This window comes from Gasterosteus aculeatus, chromosome 6 (genome assembly GCF_964276395.1).
Source record: "Gasterosteus aculeatus chromosome 6, fGasAcu3.hap1.1, whole genome shotgun sequence".
NCBI classification, from domain to species: Eukaryota; Metazoa; Chordata; class Actinopteri; order Perciformes; family Gasterosteidae; genus Gasterosteus; species Gasterosteus aculeatus.
Window position 1 is genome coordinate 3,848,607 of NC_135693.1, and position 10,189 is coordinate 3,858,795.

The window sequence follows — 10,189 nt, forward strand, 5'->3', positions numbered from 1 at the left end:
GACTCTTGTAATACAAGTGTAAGCTAATTGGTAGAGTCAAAGCACTCTTTGCTTAGCAGCCTTTTTACATGTGAATGCCTTGATGCACCTAAGACCTTGAGGCCACAACTCACTGCCGCGGCTTCAGCAATGGAGGTTTTGAACATACACCACTCTGGTTCAATGTCCCCTACCTCCCCAGGAATGTGAGAGAAGCTCCGCCGGCCTCCTCCAGACGTTCTTAGTTCACCCTCACTACACGCTTGGGTTTACCGGGTCTGTCCCGAGTCTTCCCCCATCCTCTGACCCAGCTAACAACCAGATAGTGATCAGTTGACAGCTCTGCCCCTCTCTTTACCCGAGTGTCCAGAACATGCGGCCTCAGATCAGACAATACGATTACAAAATCGATCATTGATCTTTGGGCTAGGGTGCTCTGGTACCACGTACACTTATGAACATCCTTATGGTCGAACATGGTGTTTTTTATGGACAATCCGTGACTGGCACAGAAGTCCAGCAACAAACAACCGCTCGGGTTCAGATCAGGGAGGCCATTCCTCCCAATCACGCCTCTCCAGTTATCTCCATCGTCGCCCACGTGCGCATTGAAGTCTCCCAGTAGGACTATGGAGTCCCCTACTGGAGCCCCATGCAGTACTCCTCTCAGGGTCTCCAAAAAGGCAGAATACTCTGAGCTGCTGTTTGCTGCATATGCACAGACAACAGTCAGAGTTTTCCCCCCCACCACCCGAAGGCGTAGGGAGGCGACCCTTTTGTCCACCGGGGTAAACTCCAATGTAGCAGCACTCAGCCGGGGACTTACGAGTATCCCCATACCCGCCTGGCGCCTCACACCATGGGCCACTTCGGAGTAGAATAGAGTCCAACCCCTATCCAGGAGTGTGGTTCCAGAGCCGAGGCTGTGCGTAGAGGTAATCCCCACCAGATAACTGATAACACTCCACCTCCACAAGCTCCGTCTCCTTCCCCCCTAGAGAGGTTAGGTTCCACGTCCCCAGAGCCAGCATCTGCCGCCCAGGTCTGTTCCGTCTAGTCCCCCCCACTGTCACTGCCACCCTTGTAGCAGCGCACCTGACCCCATCGGTTTCCGGAACAGGTGTTGAGCCCCTGGGGAGTAGAGATTTGGGGTGCCGCGTCACTCCTTCGGGCTATGCAAGCCCGGCCACCAGACGCTTGCTGTGGGCCTGGCTCCAAATGGGGGGCCCAGGGCTTCCTCCGGGCCGGGTAACTCCTTTCCTCTTCTGTTTTTACACAGGTGCCATTCACGATTATTGTAATGTTCCATTTAGTGGGCCAGTGTCTTGGTATGAAGCTTGCTGGTTCACTGGAATGGCTGTGACTAATTAGATTCAATGTTAATATAATTTATTATATTAAATTATATATTATATTATATTTATATTATATTTATTAATATAATTTATTATATTAACTGCACCTGTGTTTACTCTGCCGTGATATGTCAAAATGGCTGCCAATGAGATATTGGGTTACCTCATTTGGAAATAGATTGTTACTTCACAGAACTTTATAGAAAGGAAAAACCCAATACGCTCATGTGAACTTTAAACTAGTATTCTGTTGTGTGTTAATACAGTTGCTTTGAACGCTCTCAGATTGATGCATTCAAGTGGAATTGGGAAAAAAAGACAGCTGCCGCCACCTCTTTTATGCAAGAAACAACTCTATTGTTTTGATTTGACTTAATCACCGCACAATTCTAAAACATATAATGTTCTTAAAATTCAAATGAATGACTACAAACAACATTTTTTACGTTATAGGACAACTGATGGAGAAACACAGTAGTTCCAGCCCGGACACATTTGAAAATACAAAACTATTGTATTGTGTATATATATATATATTTGAAAAACAAAAAATAACTTCCATGAATCAGTTCGTTGGTTATTTCCGGTATTGCTGTTTTTATACTGCTGACAGAGGATATATCCTTAACTAGAAAATATAATTCCCCCTGTATGTAAGGTGGAGGTTTCAAGTTGTTTCATCATACTTGTGTAGATTGACTTTTGTACCTCACCTGGCCTCCAAACCAGCTGTGTCATACAATCCTACATAGTACTCCACATGAAAATCTTAAAGTGAGATTTAAGGTCATCTGAGAAACTTCAGCAGATTAGTAGAAAAACAGCCTTCTGCTCCTACGTGTGGTAACATTCAACTAAATGTATGTTTTGGGTGGAGGGGAGGCTTCTTAAAAGAAGAGAACCATGGTGTATTTTCTGTAAATGTTGTTGGTGGGATAACACTTATCTAGTACAAATATGTACTTTAGTTTAGTTCCCATAGTACGGTCTGCAACTGCTCTGCTTGTGAGAGCTTCACTGTGGCCTCATTCCACCGCCGAGGGACACACGTGGGACGTTGTGGACACAATGAACATAATGATCCTCTGGAAGAAGGCAGCACTGACAATAGACATAAGTGTCAGCTTGATTAGGAGGCAGCAACAAGGGGAATGTCTCTTCTTGACGAGGGGAAGAGAAAGCCTGAGACGAGGTGGTGGTTAAAGTAAACATGCTCCTGTCAGTCAATCTCTACTTTATTGCTGTCCAAATCAAATCTCCCAGTAAATTGCTTCTGCATTTGTACTTTACCACTAAGAATCTGTCTGACTGCAGATGATATGAGCTGTGCTGAATATGTGCGCAACTCTCTCTACAGGAGACATTACAAAACCACCAAGAGTGTCTAAAGAGGCAAAGGGAAGCAGTGAAATACAGACTGAAAAAACTGGCAGCACGACAATCAGAAATCACAGTAAGTTGTATTTAGATTAGTTGTTGTTGAGATGATGCTCCATCATGTAATCCTTCTGTCTTTCCATTGTGATATTACATTAAAAAAATTAGATTAGACCCGCATTCTGGAGGTATAATAAACTCATAGCTGCTTATGCTGGACTCAGAAAAAGTCCTCAGTGATAAGGGAGAGCATCATACAGAAATATCAGGAGATCCAGGCCGTCCTAGGCGAGGACCTGAGGAGGACCCTGTCCCACCTGGAGATGGAAGAGCGCGCTGCTGTCTCTGCCCTGGATGGGCTGATGGAAAAGAACTGCTCTCTGATCCAGGAGATAGAGCAGGACCTGGCCAGACTCACCATGTCAATGGACGAGACCTACATCGAGCCAGATACTATGGTGATTCAACTTATTAATTAAGTTTATGGACCAAATATTGTTTGAAATATCATTTGTATATGGGTAATAAAAATGATATACTATGCTTTTCCTTTAATCTAGCTCTGTGCTTTTCTTTTCTCACTCTTCTTTTTCATATCCCGAGCGGCAGGACATGGGAACACTGAAAGGGTAGGAATCAAATCAAAATCGATAATAATAACTGTGCAGCGGCAGCACCTGATGTTTCTCTATCGTCTGCCTCCTCCAGAGTGATGGATGTCCTAAACAGGATGGACCCCAGCAGTGTGAGCCTGGACGATGTTAAATCCGACCAAATCCTCAGCCTCACCAAAAACATGCTTCTGCTTATCAGCTCACAGACCCCGATTATCAAGAACATTACCCAGAGTTGTCAGTACACACAATACTTTGATAGTGTTGCTAAACCACAACTTCCCTTCTCTTTTTGTAGCTTCCTGTGCTAAGGTTGTTAAATATGTGTCTCCAGATTCCAGCGAGGTGCATCTGGACCCAAAGACGGCCCACCCAAAGCTGGTCATCTCCCCCCAAGGTGACAGTGCCACTTACGCAGACACCTGGCAGCAGCTTCCTGATCTCCCTGAGCGCTTTGACACCACCCTCAATGTCATGAGCTCGCAAGGATTCAGCTTCGGTCGTCATTACTGGGAGATTGACGTGACCGGGAAGACTTACTGGGAGCTGGGTGTCACATATCCAAACATCCCCCGGAAGGGCCCCACCGAGGACTGCTGGCTCGGCCGAGGGGACGAGTCCTGGTGTGTGGAGTTGTTTGATGGAGAGTATACAGCCTGGCATGGAGGCGTGCCCCATAAGCTGCCTTTAACGAAACGCTTCTGTCGGATCGGAGTGTTGTGTAGTTTCCCCGCAGGGTCGGTGACATTTCTTGAGGCAGACAACATGACACCACTGTTCTCCTTCTGTGTAGGGACCTTCTCGGACCGCCTGCACCTGGCCCTGTGTCCCGGTCATGACCACTGTGGCACCAATGCTGAGCCTGTAGTGATCTGTAATGCTCCATCTCTTCTGTGATCTCTGATTATTGACTCGACAAAAAAAAGTCATTCCTTTCTGAGGCATCATTTTCTAATAATGCACCAAATGTAAAGGTTTGTAATTAAACAATACGAAGACTCTACAGCTGTGCTAGCAGCTCTACGAGGCTAAACACTAACATCAGGATGTTCACGCTAACGCGCTAACGTTTAGAAGGTACAGTGGCAAACATTGTTCAGCATACTACCGATTAGTACAAACAGAGCTGCTAAAATTTTGTTATCCAGGTATTTGATCATAAATAAAAAGTACAGGACAAATTGAAAGTCTGATTTGATGATAGTGCTACAAGCAGTGGAGCAGGCAAGCTGTAGAAATGTATCTTTACAGGTACATGAACGTCATGGCAAGCTTTTAACTGAATCTCACAAATGGTGGTGTCACAATAACAGGATAGTTCCATCCTCTGGGGACCATGAATATTCATAAAAATATGTGAGCTTTTGAAATAATTGACTGTCTATTGTCTCTTCGTACTTGGTAATAACACGTTAATCTATCAAGACTAACACTGAAAATATTTACAAGATGTTAATAAATGGGATTTTTAACAGTCCAGGAGGTTCTTTGCTACTTATTTATAATAATCAATTATATTATTAAGACCTCACTAAAGACACAGAGTTGGATGCTGGAGGAGGATAAACATAATCTATGGTACATCACTTCAATCTTTGATCAATGAACCGATAACTTTAATAAACCCTTTATAAATGGTGCCTCACAAGAAAATGGTACCCTAATTATAAAGCCATGTACTTATTAGCTCTTTTAAATGATGGAATGCATTTCAGGAGACATGGAGGCAGAATTTGATGAAAATTGAAAACAGGGTACCTCTCAGTAGAAAGCTTATAGATGTGTAGTGAACTTTCAGATGAATGTACGGAAAGATAAGTGTTCCCCAGCATTAAGCTAAATAAACTAAGAAAAGAGCACCATGGAAACAGTGTTTGATGTTTACATGAGTTAACACATTTAAAAATAATTTAGAAAATGTACTTAAAGGTAATAACAGTCACTAACAATATTACACATGTACTGTTACTATTTATTTGATTGAGCATTCTATCAATTTGATTGATTTTGTAAATGAACAAAAAATCACTCAATACTACATGATGAAATAAACCTGGTGTGTTTGGATCCAAAGTCTACACAAACAATTTTGCTTTGCAAATATGCTCCCTGGGCTGTTGTGTTGGATCCGTGTACAGCGCTATTTCAATTAAATCAAAACTCATTCTGTTGAATATGAAAACTGTTTCACCGGCGGCACAAAGAGAGTAATCCCGTTTTTGCAGATTATATTTTTCCATCTAAATTCTTACCTAATATGAACTATTATTATGTATGAAAAACTAACCAAGGTCACAGTTAAAATCAATGAAGGTAAATCAACTACAGGGAGCAGAAAAGCCGGCTTAATCAAAGGTTAGAGTACTTACACAAATGTTTTTTGCCAGAATGTTCACCCATCTGGACGTCCTCTGATCCACTGCCGTCATGAACCTAAAGCTCCTCTTCTTTTGCCTTTTTTTTGTGGTGCTCCTCGTACCCACTGAAGTATGTATTTATTGTCTTTATTATTGTCTAGCAATAAGAAAATGTATTGGCCCTTCGGTGGGGCTTCTTGTTGTGGTCTCTGTTTTAAAATAATAATCTACTTACTGTACATTGTTATTATAACTTATTATATTATCAGCTGAAACGTAAAAAGGACAAACACCACCACGGCAAAAAGAGAGGACGGTATGAGGACATAATAAGAGGTAAGTATTTATTTATATTATTTATGAAATTTCTTTGATTGAATCACACACTCATTACCGAAATGCAAGTTGAAAAGGTCAAAAGGTAAAAGGTCACATCAAATGCAAAAATAATGAACATAATGTACAAACATTTTGCCTTTGCTGCCAGATGTTCTGTAAACATAAAATAAGTTGCGCTCTTGATATGATACAATAAATATTCCCAAATGATTCTTTAGTTTCATGCGTTGTGCGATGTGTAGTGCAATGTTCATCAGGGTAGTTATTTTATATTTTCTTACATGTACATGTATATATATTGTGGGAGCCGGGTCTTGCAAGGGTCAACAGTGGGTATACTAAATGGAAAAAATAGAGCAGTCAGAGAAAGGAGTCGCAGTGGATATAACTTTTTTAGTTTTTTAGTTTATTTTATAAACTGATAGGGAAAAGGGAGGGGGCAAAAAAGGTAACTCAACAGCTTCACCGGGATGGGTGTTGGCGTCAAGGGCTTCGTCGGGCTCTTGCTGAGGCAAGAAAAACGACAGCGATTAATCCTCCTCAAGAATACAGAAGGCTTATTTGTGATTATTATTTCAGATTTTTTGATTGTGGAGGGAGCTAGTGATGGGGATGATGATGACGATGACCATAATTCAGACTGGGTGTTTGAAATGCAAGAGCCAGAAGGTGAGCGTTAGTTAACACAAAAATGTGTGCATTATCACCTGTTTTCTCCATAGCGGCTTTATTCCATAGAAAACTTCTGTTACCGTCTTTTCTAATTTCTTAGGCCAGTGCAACCCGAACCCTTGCCTCAACAATGGAGTGTGTGAGGAGAAAGGCAAGAGGAAGTTCAAATGTGATTGTCCCAAACCTTTCAAGGGAAAGAAATGCCAGAAAGGTTTGAATAAAAAACTCTTGTTGTTGACAAACTGGTCAAATATGGACAATACACAAAATTAAATTAAAACTATCGAGTTGTCCTCTCAGGTCCCAAATATTGTAGAAAAGGCCGATGTGGGCGTGGTGAATGTGTGTTGACTTCCACTCCCCCGTTCTATGAGTGCAAATGCAAGGAGCCCTTTCAGCCGCCACACTGCACAAGCGGTAAGGAGTTTTCTCTTTGTTCCAAAGAACATTTCTACAGATCCCAAAAGCAAGCTTTCACTGTTAATTGTTTTCCCCCAAAGTGTCCCTGTGTGAGCCCAATCCATGTAAGAATGGTGGACAATGCATCAGGGATGGCAATGACTTTGACTGCCTATGCCCTACAGGGCACAGAGGACGTTTCTGCCATGTTGGTAAATTCTACTCCCGACATTGTTGTTTACCTTTTCCCTGTCCATCATATGCAACCATAACTACTCATATAATGACTGATTGAGGTACATTTCCAAGGCCCCAGCGACTGCTATGTGGATAACGGAGAGTCATACCGCGGCAATGTGAGTGAAACTGATGACGGCCATGAATGCCTCTACTGGAACTCTCACTTCATCCTGGAGAGCGGAGCTGATCCATTCAACTCTTTCGAGGACAGTGATGGACTTGGCCCTCACAACTTCTGCAGGTCAGCAGAAAATAAACGTGCATTCACTTATCATCAGACAGGTGTCCACTGCTATTTGAATGCACTTATTTATTTTCAAATGTGTGACACAGAAACCCGGACGGAGACAAGATGCCCTGGTGTTTCTTCAGACAAGGCCGCAGGTTGTCGTGGGACTACTGTGATGTCACAAAGTGTCTTCAACCAGGTGAGCTGCACAGCATCTGGCAACTTTATGATGAGTCAAGAAAGACAGCTATGAAAGTAAGTGTGTCTTCCTTTGCATGTTTTTTCAGGTGTGGTGACAACTGAAACTGCTCTCTCTGTTGGCACTAGTTTCGATGCTACACCTTCCCCCCCAGTGTCCCCAGAACCGTCAGCTTTGACCCCCCCTGCGAATGTGTTTCCAAGCCAGGCTCCACAACCTTCTCTTTCACCCGCTGAAGTAACACCTAGTGCCGCAGCTCCACTGCAACAGTTCACCACCTGTGGTCAGCCTCAGCCAAAGAAGAATGTTGCCCGAATTTTTGGCGGTCTGAAAGTCCCTCCCGGTGCTGCACCCTGGCAGGTGTCCCTGCAAGTGAGACCAAAGTCCTCCAACAAGCCCTTCTCACACACCTGTGGAGGAACCCTCATCGCAAGCTGCTGGGTGCTGACAGCTGGACACTGCATGTAAGCACTACTGGGTATCTAGTGTCATTGGCTGTTTAATAGATAGCTTTCACATGATGTTTTATTATTTGTGGAATCCTGTGTTGTTTGCATAGTGCCGGAACAAAGGACATGCAGGTGGTTGTGGGAGCTCTGTCGACTAATATAGAGGAAGCCACAGCGCAAACCATACAAGTTGAAGAGGCTATCGTACATGAGAACTACAGGGAGACTCCTGCAGCGGTTTACAATGACATAGGTGATCCATTCCTTTCTCACTTAATATGAAATAGATATTACCCACAATATTAGAATCCTTTTGAGACTATTTAGTTAATTCATTTATAATGGTATGTGACACTCCAATACCACAATTTGTATTGATTGGAACATGAGATATACAGTATTCATAGGCCATGAATTAAATGAAAATTAGATTAAAAAAAATACTAACGGTAAAAATAGTATTTTTATCAGTGTCATTTTTTCTTTTTTTTAACTTTCATCCAAACTGTATTCCCGAAGCCTTGGTGAGGCTGAAAGGCACTGGTGGAGTTTGTGCCAATGAAACCCAGTTTGTGAAGACAGCCTGTCTGCCTGATGGCCAACTGCCTGATGGGATGGAGTGTAAAATATCTGGATGGGGTGCCACTGAGGACTGTAAGGCCACATATATATTGAGCCACAACAAAAGTCAACTTTTGTTGCAGAATTTTTGGTTAAGTGTGATTTTTTTCCAACTTCTCTCTGCAGCTCCAAATGGTTCCGCCCACTTGCTAGATGCCAATGTGATGCTCATCAACCAGGAAAAGTGCTCCGAACCCAAAATTTATGGCACAGTCTTGGATAATAGTATGCTGTGTGCTGGCCATCTGCTGGGAGGGGTGGATTCCTGCCAGGTTAATAGTAGTATTGAAGTGATCTCATTCAAAATACCTGCATGTCTTATATTATGCGTATTGGCTATCTAGTGAGCTATTGGCTCTTGTTTCAGGGTGACTCCGGGGGACCACTAATTTGTGACCAGAACAATGCCAAAGTTGTTTATGGTGTGGTGAGTTGGGGAGACCAATGTGGAAAGAAGAACAAGCCTGGGGTCTACGCACGAGTTACTCGGTTCTTGGACTGGATCAAGTTTAAGACTCAAGCAGCATCTCCATAAGCAGCTAGGAGCAAGTCTTACTCATCATGATTAAGCTTTTGGGTTTTGTGCAGTTGTACCTGGTATTTTTTCAGCTCTACAACATGCTACTTAATGCAACCTTCCTTAATAATTGAAAAATGTGCATCTTATTTTAAGTATACATATAACTCAAACTGGAATCGCAATCCAAAAGTTTCAAATGTTTTGCGTGTGAGGAAATAAAAATGTGACTTCTCTGAGTCTTTGAAGGGGAAAAGTGTCATATTCAGAAGGGTCCGTTCTCTGCTTCCTGCTATAAGGCCCTTCCCTTTCCGTAAGAAGTGAATGTCGTTGTGTTTTCCTATTTGCTGTTGTGCGTTCCTATTTGCCGTTGTGTTTTGCACTTCAGGGCCACCGTACATTTCCGCCACAAAAAAAGGGTTAGAAAGTCGAGATTTTGACTTAAAAAGACAAAATGATGAGATAAAAAGTCAAAATTATGACTTTAAAAGTCCAAATTATGACTTAAGAAAGTCGAAATTATGAGATATAACGTTGTCAAAACACAAACGATACCTCTCTGTAACCGCAGTGGACCGTAGATGACAACCAGCTACAACCATAATTTACCATCATGTGTTCTGGCCATCATCTGTTGCTGCTTTGTCGAGAATTGCTACCGCCGCATAAATCGATGGCTCTGTCTATCATGCTACCCTATCAAATAATTCTACTTTGCTACAGTGCTTTATTATAATAATGTGAACAAAATCATGTTTACAATAATGTGTTGACACAAAAGAAATAGCATGTCAGACGGGCCGGAGCCGGGGAGGAGGACAAGGACGCAGAGAGGCTTGACT

At 42.6% G+C, this 10,189-nt stretch overlaps 2 protein-coding genes across 2 annotated transcripts; both read left to right on the plus strand.

Annotated features, from left to right (window-relative positions):
* Nucleotides 1–2,906: 2,906 nt before the first annotated feature.
* Nucleotides 2,907–4,802, plus strand: LOC120821058 (zinc-binding protein A33). Its single transcript, XM_040179440.2, has 4 exons — nucleotides 2,907–3,169; nucleotides 3,321–3,340; nucleotides 3,420–3,562; nucleotides 3,660–4,802. Exons 1-4 carry the CDS (start codon nucleotides 3,035–3,037, stop codon nucleotides 4,220–4,222), a joined length of 861 nt encoding a protein of 286 aa, XP_040035374.1. The 5' UTR covers nucleotides 2,907–3,034; the 3' UTR covers nucleotides 4,223–4,802.
* Nucleotides 4,803–5,657: 855 nt separating this feature from the next.
* LOC120821057 (factor VII-activating protease) lies at nucleotides 5,658–9,603 on the plus strand. The gene is made up of 13 exons (XM_040179439.2): nucleotides 5,658–5,812; nucleotides 5,952–6,018; nucleotides 6,601–6,690; nucleotides 6,794–6,904; nucleotides 6,994–7,110; nucleotides 7,194–7,304; nucleotides 7,402–7,573; nucleotides 7,666–7,760; nucleotides 7,849–8,224; nucleotides 8,320–8,462; nucleotides 8,729–8,863; nucleotides 8,957–9,102; nucleotides 9,198–9,603. The coding sequence occupies exons 1-13, from the start codon at nucleotides 5,753–5,755 to the stop codon at nucleotides 9,363–9,365; spliced, it is 1,791 nt and encodes a 596-aa protein (XP_040035373.1). The 5' UTR covers nucleotides 5,658–5,752; the 3' UTR covers nucleotides 9,366–9,603.
* The last annotated feature ends 586 nt before the right edge of the window (nucleotides 9,604–10,189 follow it).

Excerpts from the sequence above, each read along its gene's own strand:
- LOC120821058 (XM_040179440.2), top strand. The coding sequence starts at position 3,035 with ATGGAAGAGCGCGCTGCTGTCTCTGCCCTGGATGGGCTGATGGAAAAG. Across the intron at positions 3,170-3,320 it reads ACATCGAGCCAGATACTATG|GACATGGGAACACTGAAAGG; the intron begins GTGATTCAACTT and ends CCCGAGCGGCAG. Across the intron at positions 3,563-3,659 it reads CAAGAACATTACCCAGAGTT|ATTCCAGCGAGGTGCATCTG; the intron begins GTCAGTACACAC and ends ATGTGTCTCCAG.
- LOC120821057 (XM_040179439.2), top strand. The coding sequence starts at position 5,753 with ATGAACCTAAAGCTCCTCTTCTTTTGCCTTTTTTTTGTGGTGCTCCTC. Across the intron at positions 5,813-5,951 it reads TGCTCCTCGTACCCACTGAA|CTGAAACGTAAAAAGGACAA; the intron begins GTATGTATTTAT and ends TTATATTATCAG. Across the intron at positions 8,225-8,319 it reads CTGACAGCTGGACACTGCAT|TGCCGGAACAAAGGACATGC; the intron begins GTAAGCACTACT and ends TTGTTTGCATAG.